The sequence below is a fragment of the Schistocerca americana genome, chromosome X (assembly GCF_021461395.2).
Source record: "Schistocerca americana isolate TAMUIC-IGC-003095 chromosome X, iqSchAmer2.1, whole genome shotgun sequence".
Classification (NCBI taxonomy): domain Eukaryota; kingdom Metazoa; phylum Arthropoda; class Insecta; order Orthoptera; family Acrididae; genus Schistocerca; species Schistocerca americana.
In genome coordinates this window covers 191,891,696-191,913,484 of record NC_060130.1, presented here as the reverse complement: position 1 = coordinate 191,913,484, position 21,789 = coordinate 191,891,696, and the positions used below count along the sequence as shown (strand labels likewise).

The 21,789-nt window shown below is 45.2% G+C and overlaps 1 protein-coding gene across 1 annotated transcript in view; it reads left to right on the top strand.

The window, feature by feature from the left end:
* Positions 1-8,513: 8,513 nt before the first annotated feature.
* The window catches only part of LOC124555899 (unconventional myosin-Va-like), a 145,651-nt gene continuing 132,375 nt past the window's right edge, over positions 8,514-21,789 (top strand). Inside the window, exon 1 of the mRNA XM_047129958.1 lies at positions 8,514-8,552. Within this exon, the coding sequence (XP_046985914.1) occupies positions 8,514-8,552 (39 nt within the window). The remainder of the gene's footprint in view (positions 8,553-21,789) is intronic.

The window sequence follows — 21,789 nt, the reverse complement described above, 5'->3', positions numbered from 1 at the left end:
AGGTTGTTTAGTGTGTTTATAACACCATCTGGAATTTCTCCCACATTTTGTTTTTCAAGGAGTACTGAAGTATCATCAGCAAACATGACTGGCTCAGCAGTGATATTAAGAGGTAAATCATTTATGTAAAAGAGAAACAATATTGGCCCTAAGATTGAGCCTTGATGGACTCATTGTGATAATGTACCCCCATGGCGTTAGTTGTTATGATTAGCATTTGCTACCTGTTTGTCAGAAAACGCCTGAGCCACTGCAGAGCATTTTGCCTGATGCCATATCTGTCTAGTTTATGAAGCAGCATGGAGTGCTTCACAGAATCGAATGCCTTTGTAAGGTCACAGTAGACATGTGATATGTGACCATAATAAACTTTATGTCCTCCTTAGCTGAAGAGCATTTCGTTACCAGCTTGTGGACTGCAATATACAACTACAGAATGGATCGTGTGTTTGACGCTGTGTATGACTGTTTAAGTGTTTTAAACTCTAACAAACATAATTCACAATATGCTCCTCTGTCCTCTCTACCATCTTTATCTACATCTACATCCATACTCTGCAAGCTACCTGACGCTGTGTGGCAGAGGGTACATTGAGTATTTCTATTGGTTTCCCTTCTATTCCAGTCTCGTACTGTTTGTGGAAAGAAAGATTGTTGGTGTGCCTCTGTGTGGGCTCTAATCTCTCTGATTTTATCCTCATGGTCTCTTCGTGATATATACATAGGAGGGAGCAATATACTGCTTGACTTCTCGGTGAAGGTACGTTCTCGAAACTTCAACAACAGCCCGTACTGAGCTACTGAGCGTCTCTCTTGCAGAGAGTTTATCTATCATCTCCGTAACGCTTTCGCAATTACTAAATGATCCTGCAACAAAGTGCGATGCTCTCTGTTGGATCTTCTCTATCTCTTCTATCAACCCTAACTGGTATGGATCCCACACCAGTGAACAGTATTCAAACAGTGGGCGAACAAGTGTACTGCAACCTACTACCTTTGTTTTCGGACTGCATTTCCTTAGGATTCTTCCAATGAATCTCAGTCTGGCATCTGATTTACCAACAATTAATTTTATTTGGTCATTCCATTTTAAATTACTCCTAATGCCTACTCCCAGATAATTTATGGAATTAACTGCTTCCAGTTGCTGACCTGTTATATTGTAGCTAAATGATAAAGCACCTTTCTTTCTGTGTATTTGCAGCACATTTCACTTGTCTACATTGAGATTCAATTGCCATTCCCTGCACCATGCGTCAATTCGTTGCTGCATTTCAGTACAATTTTCAGTTGTTACAACCTCTCGATATACTACAGCATCATCCACAAAAAGCCTCGGTGAACTGCCGATGTAATCCACAAGGTCATTTATATACACTCCTGGAAATTGAAATAAGAACATCGTGAATTCATTGTCCCAGGAAGGGGAAACTTTATTGACACATTCCTGGGGTCAGATACATCACATGATCACACTGACAGAACCACAGGCACATAGACACAGGCAACAGAGCATGCACAATGTCGGCACTAGTACAGTGTATGTCCACCTTTCGCAGCAATGCAGGCTGCTATTCTCCCATGGAGACGATCGTAGAGATGCTGGATGTAGTCCTGTGGAACGGCTTGCCATGCCATTTCCACCTGGCGCCTCAGTTGGACCAGCGTTCGTGCTGGACGTGCAGACCGCGTGAGACGACGCTTCATCCAGTCCCAAACATGCTCAATGGGGGACAGATCCGGAGATCTTGCTGGCCAGGGTAGTTGACTTACACCTTCTAGAGCACGTTGGGTGGCACGGGATACATGCGGACGTGCATTGTCCTGTTGGAACAGCAAGTTCCTTTGCCGGTCTAGGAATGGTAGAACAATGGGTTCGATGACGGTTTGGATGTACCGTGCACTATTCAGTGTCCCCTCGACGATCACCAGTGGTGTACGGCCAGTGTAGGAGATCGCTCCCCACACCATGATGCCGGGTGTTGGCCCTGTGTGCCTCGGTCGTATGCAGTCCTGATTGTGGCGCTCACCAAACACGCATACGACCATCATTGGCACCAAGGCAGAAGCGACTCTCATCGCTGAAGACGACACGTCTCCATTCGTCCCTCCATTCACGCCTGTCGCGACACCACTGGAGGCGGGCTGCACGATGTTGGGGCGTGAGCGGAAGACGGCCTAACGGTGTGCGGGACCGTAGCCCAGCTTCATGGAGACGGTTGCGAATGGTCCTCGCCGATACCCCAGGAGCAACAGTGTCCCTAATTTGCTGGGAAGTGGCGGTGCGGTCCCCTACGGCACTGCGTAGGATCCTACGGTCTTGGCGTGCATCCGTGCGTCGCTGCGGTCCGGTCCCAGGTCGACGGGCACGTGCACCTTCCGCCGACCACTGGCGACAACATCGATGTACTGTGGAGACCTCACGCCCCACGTGTTGAGCAATTCGGCGGTACGTCCACCCGGCCTCCCGCATGCCCACTATACGCCCTCGCTCAAAGTCCGTCAACTGCACATACGGTTCACGTCCACGCTGTCGCGGCATGCTACCAGTGTTAAAGACTGCGATGGAGCTCCGTATGCCACGGCAAACTGGCTGACACTGACGGCGGCGGTGCACAAATGCTGCGCAGCTAGCGCCATTCGACGGCCAACACCGCGGTTCCTGGTGTGTCCGCTGTGCCGTGCGTGTGATCATTGCTTGTACAGCCCTCTCGCAGTGTCCGGAGCAAGCATGGTGGGTCTGACACACCGGTGTCAATGTGTTCTTTTTTCCATTTCCAGGAGTGCATATTGTGAATAGTAATGGTCCTACGACTCTCCCCTGTGGCACACCTGAAATCACTCTTACTTCAGAAGACTTCTTTCCATTGAGAATAACATGCTGCATTCTGTTACCTAGGAACTCTTCAATCCAATCACACAATTGCTCTGATAGTCCATATTCTTTTACTTTGTTCATCAAACACCCGTAGGGAACTGTAACAAACGCCTTGCGGAAGTCAAGAAACACGGCATCTGCCTGGGAACCCGTGTCTATGGCCCTCTGAGTCTTGTGGACAAATGGCGCGAGCTGGGTTTCACATGATCGTGTTTTTCGAAACCCATGCTGATACCTACAGAGTAGATTTCTAGTCTCCAGAGAAGCCATTATACTCAAACATAATACATGTTCCAGAATTCTACAACTGATCGACGTTAGAGATATAAGTCTATAGTTCTGCACATCTCTTCGACGTTCCTTCTTGAAAACGGGGATGACCTCTGCCCCTTTCCAATCTTTTGGAATGCTACACTCTTCTAGAGACCTACGGTACACCGCTGCAAGAAGGGGGGCAAGTTCCTTCGTGTACTCTGTGTAAAATCGAACTGGTATTCTATCAGGTCCAGTGGCCTTTCCTCTTTTGAGCGATTTTAATTGCTTTTCTATCCCTCTGTCATCTATTTCGATATCTACCATTTTGTCATCTGTGCGACAATCTAGAGAAGGAACTACAGTGCAGTCTTCCTCTGTGAAACAGCTTTGGAAAATGACATTTAGTATTTCGGCCTTTAGTCTGTCATCCTCTGTTTCAGTACCATTTTGGTCACAGAGTGTCTGGACATTTTGTTTTGATCCACCTACCGCTTTGACATAAGACCAAAATTTCTTAGGATTTTCTGCCAAGTCAGTACATAGAACTTTACTTTCGAATTTGTTGAACGCCACACGCATAGCCCTCCTCACACACATTTCGCTTCGTGTAATTTTCGTTTGTCTGCAAGGCTTTGGCTATGTTTATGTTTGCTGTGAAGTTCCCTTTGCTTCCGTAGCAGTTTTCTAACTCGGTTGTTGTACCACGGTGGCTCTTTTCCATCTCTTATGATCTTGCTTGGCACATACTCATCTAAAGCATATTGTACGATGGTTTTGAACGTTGTCCACTAATCCTCAGCACTATCTGTACTTGAGATAAAACTTTTGTGTTGAGCCGTCCAGTACTCTGAAATCTGCTTTTTGTCACTTTTGCTAAACAAAAAAATCTACCTACCTTTTTTAATATTTCTATTTACGGCTGAAATCACCTATGCTGTAACAGCTTTATGATCACATGATCGCTGATTCCCTGTTCTGCATTAACTGTTTCAAATAGTTCGGGTCTGTTTGTCACCAGAAGGTCTAATATGTTATCGCCACAAGTCGGTTCTCTGTTTAACTGCTCAAGATAGTTTTCAGATAATGCACTTAAAAAAATTTCACTGGATTCATTGCCCCTGCCACCCGTTATAAACGTTTGAGTCTCCCAGTCTATATCTGGCAAATTAAAATCTCCACCCAAAACAATAGCATGGTCGGGAAATCTACTAGAGATATTTTCCAGATTTTCCTTCAGGTGTTCTGCCACAACAGCTGCTGAGCCAGTGGACCTATAGAGACATCCAATTACCATGTTTGAGCCTGCTTTAACCATGACCATCACCCAAATTATTTCACATTCCAGATCTCCGTCAATTTCCTTCAATACTATTGCACTTTTTATCGCTATAAACACGCCTCCCCCTTCACTGTCCAGCCTGTCTCTGCAGTATACATTCCAATCTGAGTTTAGAATTTCATTACTGTTTACATCTGGTTTCAGCCAACTTTCCGTTCCTCGTACCATGTGGGCATTGTGACTGTTTATTAATGAGAGCAGTTGTGGGACCTTTCTATAGATGCTCCTGCAGTTTACTATTACCACACTAATATTGTCATTCACTGTTGCGTTTTGCCTACTGCTACCTTGTCGCGTCCTAGGAGGCGTCTTGTTGGGCCAAGGGAGGGAATTCTCTAACCCAAAAAAACCCACATGCACACTCCACAGGTACTCCGCTAACTTGTAGCCGCTTCCTGGGTGTAGTGCATGCATGACCTATTCATGGGGACCCTACAATTCTCTGCCCGATAGCAGAGCTCGAGAAATTTGCACCCCAGATCTCTGCAGAATCGTCTGAGCCTCTGGTTTAAGCCTCCCACTCAGCTCCAAACCAGAGGCCCGTGATCGGATCTGGGAATGACATTCAAAATAGTTAGCTCCGTTTCCACCCTGCGATCTAGGCAGCCACCTTCACCAACTCCGCCAACCGTCTATATGAACTGAGGATGACCTCTGAACCCAGACGGCAGGAGTCATTGGTGCCAACATGAGCAACAATTTGCAGTCGGGTGCACCCAGTGCTCCCTATTGCCGCCGGCAGGGCCTCCTCCACATCTCGGATGAGACCCCATGGCAAGCAGAGTGAACACTGGCCTTCTTCCCCGACCTTTCCGCTATTTCCCTAAGGGGATCCATCACCTGCCTAACATTGGAGCTCCCAATCACTAATAAACCCCTTCCCCCATGTGCCTGCTCGGACCTTGCTGAAGGAGCGGCCACATGTCCACTCACAGGTTGAGTGGGCGATGCCACACGGACAGCCTCCACATTGACCCTCCGCCTCATGCGACGCGAACATCGTTGAACCCGCCACTCCCCTTGGGAAGAGGGTGGCCCAACTGTGCCCGGTACCCGCGAAGATGTCTCGACAGCAGGGACTGTGGGTGAAGCATGTAACACCTGGGGTGTACCATGCGATGCATCAGACTCCCCACTGCCCCTACACTCCGAGGCAGCAGCCTGAAGACGGCTGACTGTGGCCATCAGCATGTTCAGCTGTTCACAAACAGTGGCCAGCTCCTCCTGCATCCGTACACAGCAGTCACACATCCTGTCCATCCCAAGGAATCAACAATTTACTGTAGAGCATTAAGTAATCAGTTTTGAACTAGACTGCTAATTCAGTAAAGGCGGCTAATAGCTGACTAAACTGTGGTTACTAAACACTTCTTGTTGGAAACAATGAGACTAAGCACTAACTGTCTCTGGACTTTATTCGAAACAAACACAAAATCTATGGAACACTATTACTAGTGCTTGAAAATTAAAGTTTCCTAAAAGCAAAAACACACGGAAAAAGAAGTGACAAGTAAGAAAAACACAGTTCATACTTAAATTTACGTTGCTTGCCGCACAGGAGATGTGTAGCAGATGGCAGTTACCACTGACAATCATGTGGTGTCAGCTAACAGATACCTTTCAGAACATTTCCAGAATGCTTTTTAATGACATTCTGCAGTATGTCTACTGATATAATAGAGGTATATGCAAGTTCACTGCACTACTAGAAAAGAAAACCCTCTGCATCTAAATTGACATCGATCTGTGCTAAAAGATGATAAAAAGTAGGTGGATTAATCAGCTGAGAGGGGCTGTAATGAGTTATGATTTAATGGTAGACTGATGATGCATTCTAGAGACAGCGAGAAGTTGTGGCAGGTCATGTATTGCACTTTCAACCATTTTTTTCTGATGTTTTCTCATAGTGTATCAGTTGTGTGGTATAACTTTCATTCAACTCATATATAATTGTATGTTCTATGTGTGATTTAGAGAGCTATGTACCTGCGATCATTAACAGGAAACCCCTCCATACCACAGCCAGCGGAGCACTTCCAACGCATGTGCGATGAACCATGTCTACCAAACCAATGGAAAACCTATTTCAGCATCCTCCTCTAAACAAATGAAGATGTATGCAAAGTACTCCATTCCCCTGCCACATCTTGAACATAAATTGAGGCAGGGGTTTGTGAGGTACTGTAATCCCTGCGTATACATTTGCTTCACAGTTATTGTGTTTGGAAGAGATTGTGTTCTGTTCTCATAGATAGTGCAGCATTGGTGTAGTCTGACATGTCAAACACCACTGCTATGCGTTTGTCTTTTTCCTCATAAGATGTGGTAGTTTCATGAATTTTCCATTGCTGACAGTCATTTTATATGACTGATGCGAGCGTAGAATAATTTTTGAACCATATTTGGACATGAACAGTGTGTGCTGTACACCTCCAGAAAGCTATATAGTGCATGTTTCACAAAGAATCTATTTTTTCCTTTTGGTGTAGAAGGTAGTAGTTTTATCATCATAAAGCTTCTCACCATAGTAAGTAGGATAGAAACCTTAGAGGGTGAATATATGTCAGGTGTTAGACATATATTTACTCCATTGGAGTATTAATAGCATCGCATTCCATGTGACTAACATATTGGAAACCACACTGCTTTTACATTATAGCATGTTTAAGTGTTGAATCGTGTAGTCTTACGAGTGTATGTTCATGTTCTGCGACAATTTATCTTTTTTCAATACTACAGAATTGCTAGCACAAGTGATTTATGTACAATTTTTTAAACTCCTTCCTCCTGGAGTTCCATCATGCATAAACCATACGTTTCTTCTTCTTAATCATCTGTTATATCACCGCAACAGTCTCAAATGTATCAGGCTCATATTCGCTACACACCAGTAAAGGGTGCTAACCTTCTCAGCATGGATGCATCTAGAGAGATCGTGTGTAGTTGGATGAGTGATGTAAGATTGGCATCAAACAGTCTTCACAGAACAGCAGCTACAGTAGTGGAATTTGCATACTGGTCTGTATCGCTAGTATCAGTCGGTTGTGCAAGTTTGGAAGTCGTGTTATGCTCTTTCTGAAAGCACAATATCGAAATATATTGATTACATGGAACTCAGTTCATCCCGTTCTTTAACAAGGTATCGAATGTAGTGGGTATAGTGCGCTCATACTTCAGGTCAGTTCCAAATTAAGTTGGCGACAATGTGCGCAGGGAAGGTTGGTTAAAGGCCAAGGGACAGTTACAAGATGCATAGAGAGAGCATCTAGAATTTTTTCTCAGGATCATTAGTCGACAGGTTCAATCAAGGGGCAGCTCATTTCGATATAGAGGGCAGAGTGCTGCTATGAATATGATTCTTTTGTTGGGATGGTAGTTATCAAAGGTGATCTTTCAATCTCAGACTTTATTCTATGAATGCAAGGGACATAGGCAATTGCAATAAAATCTTACAGAATGTATGCAGTGTTTTGGCTAAGGAAAGTAGCTTTTGCACATTGTCTCTGCTAATGACTATTCCCCACATTAAAGAACAGTATTTGTCTCATGTCATGTAGGAAGTGTAACAGGGTTTTGCGATATGTCCACATGTATATAGCACTCGCAAAGTAATGGAGGGTATGGTTTAGCAGTGATACAGAAAATGAGACTCATGCTGCAGTCCCATTGGCTGATAGCATAACGAGATTGACACAACGAAACTCTTTGTTGTATTGACAGGTCGTCGAGAGTGGTGGTCTGGAAGTCGAGTAATTGGGAAAATTGCCTTATGGGAAACCTGGCAAAATTACGAAAATTAATGGAAAATACGTAAAACTGAGGTAAATGCGACAGAAATGTGGAGGAATAAGGGTACTTACATGATCGCCTGGGTGTACAAAAATCATTCCATTCCTCCACCAGTGTAATTGACAACTGATTCTGCATACTATCCATGCTCTATGGGTTTAAGTCCTACAGAATACCCCATGTTCCACATGTGGTTATACATTGTAAGCCATAAAAATGAAAGACGCAGTGTCCAAAGATTCAGAGATCATGATGACGACTACCGAGGCCACCAAAACAGTAACCCCACATGTGAGTGCAATAAGCACCACCAGTATGAGGAATCAATGCTTTTGGACTATTAAAAAATGGAACACTGAGACATCTGCTATCACATCACTGTGGAACTAGAGTTTAATTGCAGACGTCATGACCTTTAGATATCTGTTTGGAAATGCTTTTACATTACTGCAAAATTTACCAGTTTCCATATGTTGCAGTCTCATCCACATTTTCGTCACTAAGTAACACCACCCCTGTCTTTTATTTCAACCATCCTGTGTGTTTTGGGAGCAGCTTAGTTTACGCCATGGGATGTCCAAGTTTCTGTGAGAGCTCAAGGAATCGAAAAGTGTTAATGTCAGTTTAGCACCTGACACAGACCTCAAAGTCAAGGTAGGAAACCAAAATGTATGGTGGTGTACAAAGCTGTAGCCACACACTGTTTCGATGCATTAAAAAAAAATCAATGTATCAAACTGCTTATGAAACATCAACACAGGAACCCTCTATTGTGACTGATGGTCTGTAGGATATGGTCCTTCCTCCAGCACAGACAAAAAAACTTTGCGCTGCTCTGTGCAAGCAACTTTAACCACTGGCCACCTGCTTCAGTGTGCCAATACCTACATATTTAATAGGATTATCAGATATGTCAGCATGCAGAAAGTATTTGTTTTCGACATATTGGAAATGAGAGGCATGTTAAAACCTTACCACCGTTCTCTACCAGGTGGCGTTGGTGAAGTTTTAATAGTTCATTGGATATTAAAAAAGCAAATTGTGTGTGTGTGTGTGTGTGTGTGTGTGTGTGTGTGTGTGTGTGAGAGAGAGAGAGAGAGAGAGAGAGAGAGAGAGAGAGAGAGAGAGAGAGAGAGAGAGAGAGAGAGATAGAAGAATAAGAAAAAGAAGAAGAAGAGAGACTGGTTGGTTGGTTGTTTGGGGAAGGAGACCAGGCAGCGTGGTCATCGGTCTTATCGGATTAGGGAAGGATGGGGAAGGAAGTCGGCCGCGCCCTTTCAGAGGAACCATCCCGGCATTTGCCTGGAGTGATTTAGGGAAATCACGGAAAACCTAAATCAGGATGGCCGGACGCGGGAGAAGAAGAGAGACTTTGCCATTAACAAAGGATCTGATGATCTGACACTATTACACTGTTGTATATCTAGCGTAGTAATCGTAGGAATATGATAAAGATTAGGACAAGTACAGGGGGATATTTATAGACAGTCATTCGATATCGATGAATTGTAGGTGTAGTGCTTCCGAATTTCTTTGTACCATCCATGTATACCCTGCATAGTTGAGAATTTCCTTCTGCATGTTAGTGTTCTATTTTTCTCGTTGCGATATCTCTCTGACCAATCAGTGATGGGTGGAGGAATAGACAGTCTTCTAACTAATAGAATGGTGGTGTCAGGATGTAATGAGATTTTGAGAGAATGAACTGGGATGTGGGACTTGCCAGGGGACATCTCTTTCTCGTTGGAATCAGGTGGATACAAATGCTATACTGTGGAACCTCACTTAATGAGCACTGCTCATAACGTGCAATTCGCATAACGAGCAAAACAAATGGTAAAATATGACTCGATTAACGAGCAATGTTATACATAATGAGTGACGATGGCTAGTGTGATGTCACCAGCCTTTTGTGCATAGCAGGAGAAACGTTCAACAACATAAACACCTTTCATTGTCTGCAGCTACCATCTTGGTGCAGATTATGATCATACATTTTTCTAAATTTGTGTTCACATAGTGTTTTTCTGTGTGCAAATGTTAATAACTTTCATACAAATATCCCTTAGATAAAGCCATTAGGAGACGACAATAAGAGAGAGAAAGTGGCCTTAGAAATGAAACGTAAAATCATTGAAAAACGCAAATGTGGTGTGAGCATTGCTGATTTAGCATCCATGTACACTATGTGATCAAAAGTATTTGGACAGCTGGCTGAAAATCACTTACAAGTTTGCAGCGCCCTCCATCGGTAATGCTGGTTTGCACCATGACTGATGGGGATAATTTCACCAATACCAAACCTTTATTCTTTGCAGAACACATTGAAGACAAGTTTGGTGAAGTGGACTCCCTGAGAAAGATGCGGTCGGGTTCGTTGTTGATCAAAACTGCTTCAGCTGCCCGGTCTGTGGCCCTTCGTGCTTGTAACCATCTTGGCACAATTCCTGATTCCTGTGTCAATTACCCCCCCCCCCCCCCCCACCAGTCTCTAAATATGGTTCAAGGTGTGATTTTTCACAGGGGCCTCATCCTTCAAACTGATGAGGAGCATCGAGACAATCTCGGATGGTGGGGTGTTCACTTTGTTCATCGTGTTCAGAAGGGTCTGAAGTACAATCGCATTGATCCTGATGTCTTTATCCTGGCTTTTGAAGGGGGATTCCCTCCCTGAGAAAGTAAAGATTATGTTTTATCGATGTGATGTGATGCCGTATATCCCACCTCCTATGAGGTGTTTTAAGTCTTCCCGCTGTTCACGGGCCCCTCTCTGTGGTGACTGTGCACGTCCACTCCATGAGAGGAGTTTCTGTGTTCCCCCTCCTGTGTGTGTTAATTGTCATGCCAATCACTCTCCACATTCACCAGATTGCCCAGTTTATAAGAAGGAAAGGAAGACACAGGAGCATAAGTCCCTTGATCGTTTAACCTACACTGAGGCTTGTAAGAGGTATGCATGTCTTCCCCTGTGTCCATGACATCTAGTTATGCTTTAGTTACATTTTCACCCCTTCCTCCCCCTTCCTTACCCCAGTCCCGGACGGCTCTTCTCCCCCCTCCCCTGTGGCTCCCACACCTTCACCTCCAGGCGCTGCTCCCCCTCCCAAGCCAGAGAAGTGTCCCACTTCTTCAGCGTCTGCCGGTCAATGGGCGCCCCTCACGGGGTGCCCCTTTCCGGCACTTTCCAAGCCAAAGGTCTACTGCCACGCGACGACCGCGACAACCGTGGTCTGTTGGACCCCAGGTCACCCGATCTCTTTATGTTCCCAATCTTGTTGCAGCTGGCTCCATTATGCCGCACAGCCCTCCTCGATCTCAAACAGAAAAGAAGAAAAAACGTAAGTCCTGAGACAAGGAGCCTCTTGTGTCACCAGAGGTCCCATCCCCAGCTTCACAACCAGATTCTGACCTGCTGTTCATGGATGTCGCCCCCTTCTTGTCGGTGATGGGTGGTGACCCGGCGGTATGACTGGCGTTAGCCTGTTCAACCCCCATTTGAATCATCGTTCTGTGGTTATCCAGTGGAATTCTAATGGTTATTACTGTCACCTTACAGAGTTGCAATCAGTTATTTCGTCTTACTGTGCAGCTTGTGTAGTTCTACAGGAATCTCATTTTACTGATAATCATTCACTGACCCTCTGTGGGTTCAGTGTTTTCTGTCAAAATTGGGTCTGACAGCTGCGGGCTTCTGGTGGCGTTTGTACGTTGGTCTGTACAGATGTTGCTTGCACGTGACTTCCTCTTCAAACTACATTGGAAGCGGTTGCTGTTAGGTTCCACATGGACTCTGAGGTCACGGTTCACAATCTTTATCTCCCTCCTGACAGGACTCTTACACCTGCTGCCGTAACTACCCTTCTTCAGCAACTTCCTCCTCCCTTCCTCTTTCCCAGGGATTTTAATGCTCATCATTGTGGGGCAGTGCTTTTCCATCTAGATGAGTTCTTCTCATACCCCAGTTTATTACAGACCTCGACTTCTGCCTTCTTAATGATGGCTCCCCTACTTATTTCTTGCTGGTCATGGTAACTTTTCTGCCTTGATCTTTCTCTTTCTTCTCCCTCCCTCCTCCCTTCATTACACTGGTCACCACACGACGACCTTTGTGATAGTGACCATTTCCCGTTGATTCTCTTGCTCCCTTCCTGCTCCCCAATGGACAGATTACCTCGTTGGTCTTTCCAGTGCACCGATTGGCCTCTATATACTGCACAGGTCATGTTTTCTCCCTCTTTGTCGGGTTGTATTGATGATGTCTGCTAGCATTGCTGTATTGCGCTCATCTGGACCATTTCGTCGCCGGCAAGTCCCATGGTGGAGTACGGCCATTGCCATTGCCATCCGTGATCGCTGTTGAGCTTTGCAACACCTTAAGAGACACCCATCCGTTGCCAACCATATTACCTTTAAACGCCTTCGCAGTAAAGCCTGTTATTTAATCAAACGGAGCAAATGGATATGTTGGGAGCGCTTTGTTTCTTCCCTCAGTTCTACTGTCCGTATGTCACGGGTATGGGCTACACTTCACTCTCTCCAAGGTTGCCATCGGCAGTCCACCCTCCCAGGCCTTCACCTTTGTACGGACCTGTTGATTCTTGCAGAACATCTTGCGACCCATTTTGCATCAGCATCAGCCTCCTATCCAGCTTCTTTCCTTCACCGGAAACAGCTGGCTGAATCTTCTGCCTTATGTTTTACCCCTTGTCAGTCAGAATCTTAAAACAAACCTTTTACTGAATGGGAATTTCTTTCCACTTTCTTCTTCTCATTATACGGCCTTTGTGGCCTTTGTCAGTCCTTTGGTCACCCCTGCTCTGTATGTGGATGATTTCTGCATCTGGGTTAGTTCCTTTTTGATGGCCTCTGCAGAGCGGCAGCTCCAGGGAGCTATACGGTGTGCCTCTGTATGGTCCCTCTCACACGGGTTTCAATTCTCTCCTTTAAAATTGTGGGTGGTCCACTTCTGTCACCGTACTACGATCCAACCTGATCCAGAGCACAACGATTGCCTGTGGTCCCACACTTTCGTTTCCTGGGTCTTCTTTTCGACAACAAGCTCACTTGGCTGCCCCATATCAGACTTCTGAAGGTAGGATGTTTCCGTATACTCAATGTTCTTCGCTTCCTTGCCCACACCTCTTGGAGTGTGGACCGCTCCCTCCTTCTTTGCCTTTATCGTGCTTCAGTTCTGTCTTGCTTGGACTATGGTTGTCAAGTTTATGGCTCGGCTGCTCCGTCCACACTGCACGTGCTGGATCCAGTCCACCATCATGGTATCCATTTGGCAACCGGTGCCTTCCCTAGTAGTCCTGTTGATAGTCTCCTGGTTGAAGCAGGGATACCCACCCTTTCTGTTCGGCGGTCCCAGCTTCTGGTGTCTTATGCAATCGCTGTCCGTTCCTCTCCCATACTTCCTATTCTGTCCTGTTCCAAAACCATGGACGCCACCCACCTGATTCCTGCCCTTGGACAGGTTTACCGGTTGGGCTCTGCTTTGCGTCTCTCCACCGTGATTTTCAGCTTCCTTCTTTGTCCTGTCTTCCACGCTCCCTCCACCCACCTCCACCCCTGCTTGGTTAGTTCCTCAGCCCCGAATTCAGATGGATCTCTGCCAAGGTCCGAAAGATTCCATTTTATGGGAGTTTCGGGATGCTGCTGTTTTTTACACCGATGGCTCTAAATCTGCTGATCATGTCGGATATGCCTTCACGTCCTCTGTTGGAATGGAAAATCATCTGCTGCCACCTACATGTGGGGTGTTTACTGTGGAATTGATGGCAATTTCCCAGGCCCTTACCTTTATTAAACAGTGCCAACAAACAGTCCCAACACAACCACATTTTGTTATGTGTGGACTCAATGAGTGCCCTTCTGGCTATTGACCCGTGAATTTCGGGCCATCCCTTGGTCTCTGCCATCCATGACCATCTCGCTGATATTCGCCGTGCTGCTTGTTCCGTTGACTTCCTTTGGGTCCCTGGCCATGTGGGTATCCCAGGTAATGAGCTTGCTGATCGTTTGGCTGGGGGAGCAATCACTTACCCCCCATTTTCTGTAACCCCTCCTGTAGCGGATTTACGGCTTCAAATCAAATCCCACTTCGCACAATAAGGGGCAATTCTTGGGAGGCTACATCCCTGTCTAATAAACTTCATGCGATTAAGGTGACACCAGGCCCATGGCATTCTTCCTTTCGCCTCTCCCGAAAGGACTCGACCACACTGTGTCATCTCTGCATTGGCCATACAAGGCTGACCCACGGTTTTCTTTTGCGTGATGAGCCACCCCCACTTTGTGGTTGTGGAGCCTTCCAGTCAGTAGCCCACTTTTTCGTTGAATGCCCCCTTCTTCTGGCTCTGCGTGCTAAGTACAGACTCCTCTGCACTTTACCTTTGATGTTGGCTGACGATTCCTGGATGGTCGAACTGGTTCTCGGTTTCCTCTGGGAAAGTGGTTTTTATTCTCAGTTTTAAGGTTTTTAATCTCTCTCTGGTGTTGGGGCAGGGCGGTGAGTTGGGGTATCTCCCACTGTAAGCTGTGTTTGGAGATTCCCGAATCCCCTCCCTGGTCGAGATCCTCTTTTCTTCCCCATTTACTCTGTTTTTATCACTGTTTAGAATTGGTTAGTCTCCTTTTCCCATACGCACTTCTACATTCTAGCAGTTGCACACTTTTAAGTCGCAGGTGGTCTTGCCTCTACTGCTTCAGAGGTGGGATATTTCCTGCCTCTAGCATAGCTCTGGGTTTGCTCTCTTGCTGACTTGCTGTTTTTACCATTGACAACGTGACTGCACTTTTACATATTTTAGCTTTTCCCTTTTATCGTTCTGACTTTTCTGAGATGTCCCACTATCGGAATGGACTACATTTGAAACAAGGGACTGATGACCTTGCTGTTTGGTCCCTTCAACCCCAATCAACCAACCAACCATCCTCCCAGATAAATGGACACAACCTCCACAAAAATGCGGCAAGTCAGGGGTTTGGTATCAACCTGTTTCTAATCCACCATGATTTCAGCTGTGATAGATGTGGAGTGAGGCATAGATGATAGATGTAACAGTGGAGATGGGGTCCAGCAGAGGGTGAACACCAAACAGGGAGATCTCGAACCACAGATAAACAGAAAGTTGAAAGAAACTCAGATTTCGTGAGGTTACACCATAAGAGGTAAAACTAAATGTGCAAATTTTTCAAGTGATCTGCTGCAGAACAAAAAAATGCTTCAAATGGCTCTGAGCACTATGGGACTTAACATCTGAGGTCATCAGTACCCTAGAACTTAGAACTACTTAAACCTAACCAACCTAAGGACAACACACACATCCATGCCCAAGGAAAGATTCAAACCTGCAACCGTAGCGGTCGCGCGGTTCCAGACTGAAGTGCGTAGAACCACTCGGCCAAACCAGGCATCACTGCAGAGCAGCTCATGACATCATCATCCAGATAATTAATGCAAACTGGGACAGGCATAGTCAATTCCTCTAAAAATTCTTGGAAAATAGCAGGAATGCTAGCCACACCAATAGGAGGGTGCAAATATTGATATAAACCAAAAGGAGTATTCAAAACCAGAACTCACCAAGACACTTTGTCCACAGTAACCAGCAGATATGCTTTAGACAAATCAATTTTAGAAAAGTACTGGTCACCCAATATTTTTGACAACGGTTCCTCCTTGCATGGGAGAGCATATGTATCCACAATCGACTGTGCATTGACAGTAGTACTGAAGTCGCCACAGAGGTGAAGTTTCCCTGACAGCTTCTGAACTACAGTCAGCAGAGATGATCATTCACTATCTATAACACATTGTACCAACCCTAGAGATTGAATTCTATCCAATTCTGCTTTCGCTTGATCTTTCAGGGCAACAGGAATAGGACGCGCATGACAAAAGTGAGGCAGATACATGAATTTTAACAAAATATGAGCAGAAAAATTCTCAGCACATGCTACACCTTCCAAAAACAAGCCTAAAAACTCCTCACACAGTTTTTCCAATAGAGAACACTGTACCTGATTGGATATAAGGTGAACTGTGCCAGTGATAGAAAATTTAAATGCTTGAAATGTGTCCATCCTGAACAAGTTCTCAACACGAGCATCATCAAACACCAAAAATTTAATGGAACTCCAGTACATTTTGTGGTGCATACTTGTATGTGGGAATGTGTTGTTTTATTAGTTTAAGTTGTATGGCAAGTTGCTGAAATATTATTTTTGCTATATTGTCGTGTCTTCTAGGGTATTCTGTATTTGCTAGTATTGTACATCCACTTGTGATGTGATCTACTGTTTCTATTTGTTGTTTGCGAAGTCTGAATTTATCTGTTGTGGTATTGGGATCTTTAATAATATGCTTGCCGTAATATCTGGTGTTTATTGTTTGATCCTGTATAGCAATCATGAATCGTTCCGTCTCACTGTGTATATTGCCTTTTCTTACCCATGTGTTGTATGCGTCTTGATCAATGTGTGGCTGTGTTAGATGATACGGGTGCTTGCCATGTAGTGTTTTCTTTTTCCAATTTACTTTCTTTTTATCTGTTGATATGTGATCTAAAGGGTTGTAGAAGTGGTTATGAAATTGCAGTGGTGTAGCCGATGTATTCATATGACTGACTGCTTTGTGTATTTTGCTAGTTTCTGCTCGTTGTATAAAGAATTTTCTTAAATTATCTACCTGTCCATAATGTAAGTTTTTTATGTCGATAAATCCCCTTCCTCAATCCTTTCTGCTTAATGTGAATCTTTCTGTTGCTGAATGTATGTGATGTATTCTATATTTGTGGCATTGTGATCGTGTAAGTGTATTGAGTGCTTCTAGGTCTGTGTTACTCCATTTCGCTATTCCAAATGAGTAGGTCAATATTGGTATAGCATCAGTATTTATAGCTTTTGTCTTGTTTCTTGCTGTCAATTCTGTTTTCAGTATTTTTGTTAGTCTTTGTCTATATTTTTGTTTTAGTTCTTCTTTAATATTTGTATTATCTATTCCTATTTTTTGTCTGTATTCTAGATATTTATAGGCATCTGTTTTTTCCATTACTTCTATGCAGTCGCTGTGGTTATCCAATATGTAATCTTCTTGTACAGTGTGTTTTCCCTTGACTATGCTATTTTTTCTTACATTTGTCTGTTCCAAAAGCCATATTTATATCATTACTGAATACTTCTGTTATCTTTGGTAATTGGTTGAGTTGTTGATTTGTTGCTGCCAGTAGTTTTAGATCATCCATGGACAGCAAATGTGTGATTTTGTGTTGGTATGTTCCAGTAATATTGTATCCATAACTCGTATTATTTAGCATGTTGGATAGTGGGTCCAGAGCAAGGCAGAACCAGAAAGGACTTAATGAATCTCCTTGGTATATTCCACACTTAATCTGTATTGGCTGTGATGTGACATTATTTGAATTTGTTTCGATATTAAGTGTGGTTTTCCAATTTTTCATTTCTATGTTTAGGAACTGTATCAATTTAGGATCTACTTTGTATATTTCCAATATTTGTAGTAACCATGAGTGGGGTACACTATCAAAAGCTTTTTGGTAATCAATGTATGCGTAGTGTAGTGACCTTTGTTTAGTTTCAGCTTGATATGTCACCTCTGCATCTATTATCAGTTGCTCTTTACATCCTCGTGCTCATTTGTAACAGCGTTTTTGTTCTTTATTATTATTATTATTTATTTGTATAACATTTTTTATCAAACCCATACCCTGTTTTAGCTAAGTAATCCTTGAATGTATAAAATGTATTGCATAACAGGTACTTTTCAGCTGTATTTTTGCAAATTCTTTAATCTCTTTTGGTAATTTATTGTACAGTTTTATTCTTGGGTAGAAAGTGCTGTTTTGAGTTTTATGTTTATTTTTTCTTGGTAAATGTAAGTTGAGTCTATCTCTTGTTGGATGGTCATGGAGAGAGCTGTTTGTGCAGTAATTACCAATGTTATTTTTGATGTGTACAACTGACTGCTAAATGTATTCACATGGAGCAGTTAAAATCCCCAATGTTCTGAACAGATCTTCACAATGTGCTTGACTACTATTTTTGGTTATTATTCTTATGGTTCTTTTCTGGGGTTTGAAAATTGTGTTCATATTTTGTGCATTTGTTTCCCAATAAAGAATGTCATAGCTAAGAATTGAGTGTACATATGAATAATATGTAACTAAAAGACACTGCATGTTACACAGTGATGATAGGATTCTAAGGGCATAACATGCTGATGACATTTTGTTTGCAAGTACCTTTGTGTGTTCACACCACTACAACTCAGAATAAATAACCATTCCTAAATATTTTGCACTTGTTACACAGCCTATAGAGGTAAAATCTACATTTAATTTAACATGGTCTTTTTTCCTCTCCAAACTGAAATTCATGACATTAGTTTTCTTCATGTTCAATGTCACCTTATTGCTTATTGACCAATCATAAACTTCCCTGAGAGTTTCATTTGCTTTCTTAGCAAGGAGTTCTCTTGCTTTCTCAGTGAGTATAATATTGCTGTCATCAGGGAAGAGCCCCCCTGCGAGTCCGGGGTAAGAATAGGCCCGAGGTATTCCTACCTGTCGTAAGAGGCGACCAAAAGGAGTCTCAACCATTTTGGCCTTCAACGTGATGGTCCCCATTGGGGTTTGACCTCCATTTTTCAAAATTCTACAGAAGTATGAGCCTTTCGGGGAACGACACTTTACGTGGTGTATCACCGGTCCTCAGTGCAGTAAGACCTTGACACTCATCATCATAACGGCGTCGTAACTGCACCCACTGTTCATCAATTTGGGCCTAAACACCTGATGGGTTGCACAGGTTATGCCCGTAGTGTGTCCCCATCTGCACCTTCAATCGTGATGGACTTTCCATGGCACCCGATATCCAGCACAGTAGCTAGCCCATTGTGGTGGGGTCATCATGTACCCTCTAGGTTGTAGCCCCCTGACAACACAGGGATCGTACTGCCGGTACCTGAGCTGCACCCTCCCCACGTAAGACAAGGAGTAGATGCCCGTCTACCTGGCGCATCAGGACTCCCGGCAATGGTCATCCTGCCAGGTGGCCCTTGCTGAGGCTGGGTGGTGCCTGTGGGGAGAGCCCCTGGTTGGAGTGGATGGTATTGGGGCGGACGTTTCGCAGATGATGCGTCAACATGAATCGGGGCGCTCTGCGGCCGCGTCTTCTAAGAGGAAAGGTTCTGTTTCTGGTTCTGGTCCTTTTGCCTTTCCCCCCTTGGCCACTCCCTGGGAGGAAGGCAGGCCCGCCGGCTTGGGGCTAAATACTTCCCCCGCTATTTAGTCTGTTCTCGGACCAATGGGGGATGTTCGCCACCTCAAACCCCATGTTCTTTGTACAGCATATCAAGGATATCTTCGGAGAAATTGATGCTCTTAGTAAAATGCGTTCGGGGTCCATTCTCATAAAGACCACCTCCGCTACACAGTCGGTGGCACTCCAGGCATGCGACCAACTAGGGGACATCCCAGTGTCCATTGTCCCACATCTGGAGCTCAATAGGACGCAGGGGATTATTTTCCATCGGGACCTCCTGCTGCAATCAGATGAGGAGCTCAGGGCCAACCTGGAGCGCCGTGGCATGCATTTCATCTGGCGAGTCCAGCTCGGCCCCAAAGATCATTGCGTCGACACTGGGGCCTTTATTCTCACCTTCGAGGGGGATGTTGTCCCGGAGAAGGTAAAGGTGATGTGCTACCAGTGCGATGTTTGACCTTACGTCACACCTCCTATGCGATGCTTTCAATGTTTGCGTTTCAGGCACATGTTGTCCCGGTGTGAAGCTGAGCCCCTTTGTGGCGATTGTGGATGTCGTCTTCATGAGGGACATACATGCACCCCACCACCTCAGTGCGTCTATTGTCCTGGCCTCCACTCACCTAGATCTTTCAACTGCCCCGCCTATCAGAAGGAGAAGAAGATACAAGAATTGAAAACCTTGGACCGTCTGTCTTACTCTGAGGCCAGGAAGAAATATGACCGCCTCCATCCCGTGATGTTGACAATGTCGGTTGCTTCAGTCGTGTCCACTCCTTCTGCAGTATCCTCACCCCTATCCTGTCCCCCCTCCACTTCCTCACCCCATCCGGGGTCTATGCCTCCGCCTCCCACATCCCTCCCTTCCAAATCCTCCTCCCTCGCGGCCCCTGCCCCCTCTGCCCCAGGGGCCACTCTTCCTCCTCATCCTCATCCTCATCCTCCTCCTCATCCTCGTCGTCGTCGTCGTCGTCGTCGTCGTCGTCGTCCTGAGAAGCGATCCTCTTCTCAGGCGTCCATCAGGGAAACATTACGAACCCCAGCTTCCGAGGTCCGGCATTCAAAAAAGGACCCCGAGCGTGAAGACTTTCTTTGGGTCCAGCCCCCACAGCTCACCATCCCTGTGACTCATCAGTCTTCCAAGAAGGCCTCCAAGAAGAAGTCTTTATCCCCCTCTCCACCCCGGCGCATTTCGTCTGATGCTCCATCTGACAGTCGCTGCTCCCGGATGTCATCAGTTTCGCCGGGACGCTCGGCTGCCAGGCGCTTAGCAGGCCTGTTGCCAGCAGACAATGCTGCCCGTCCTGTGCAACCCAATAATGTGGCCGCAGCTGGCGACGACTCGATGGAACAGGATCCGCCTCCCAACGGTTGTAGCGATGTTACCTCAAAACCTGGCCCTCCGCGGCCATCGAGGTGACCGGCTCTCCCCCGTTTCGTTCCCCCTTTCTCTGACTCGCGGTGGCTCTGTTACATTGGAACATAAGAGGTATTCGATCTAATTGGGAGGAATTAAAACTGCTACTCCGCCTGCACTGTCCACTTGTCATTGGTCTCCAGGAAATGAAGTTATGCCCAACTGACCGTATTGCTTTTACCCACTATACCTCCGAGCGATCTGACCTAACCCCTGTGGACGGTATTCCAGCTCATGGTGGGGTCATGTTGCTCATTTGGGACGATGTCTGTTACCATCCCATCCCATTGACCACCCCACTCCAAGCAATAGCTGTCCGTATTACTCTTTGTGCCGTTACTTTTTCTGTTTGTACTGTCTACAGTCCATCGGCATCCGCAGTTAGTTGGGCTGACATGATGCACCTGTTTGCTCAGCTTCCTCCGCCGTTTTTATCGTTTGGTGACTTCAATGCCCATCATCCCCTTTGGGGTTCTCCTGCATTCTGTCAGAGAGGCTCCCTCTTGGTGGATGTTTTCAACCATCTCAATCTTGTCTGCCTCAATACTGGTGCCCCGACTTTCCTCTCAGACTCTACTCATACCTACTCCCACTTGGACCTCTCGATCTGTTCTACCAATCTTGCCCATTGGTTCGAATGGTATGTCCTTTCTGACAACTATTCGAGCGACCATTTCCCCTGTGTTGTTCGTCTCCTGCACCACACCCCATCCCCACTTCCCTCGAGTTGGAACATACCAAAAGCTGACTAGGGACTTTACTCCTTCCTAGCGACTTTTCCAGACCAAGATTTTCTCAGCTGTGCCAGTCAGGTCGAATACCTCA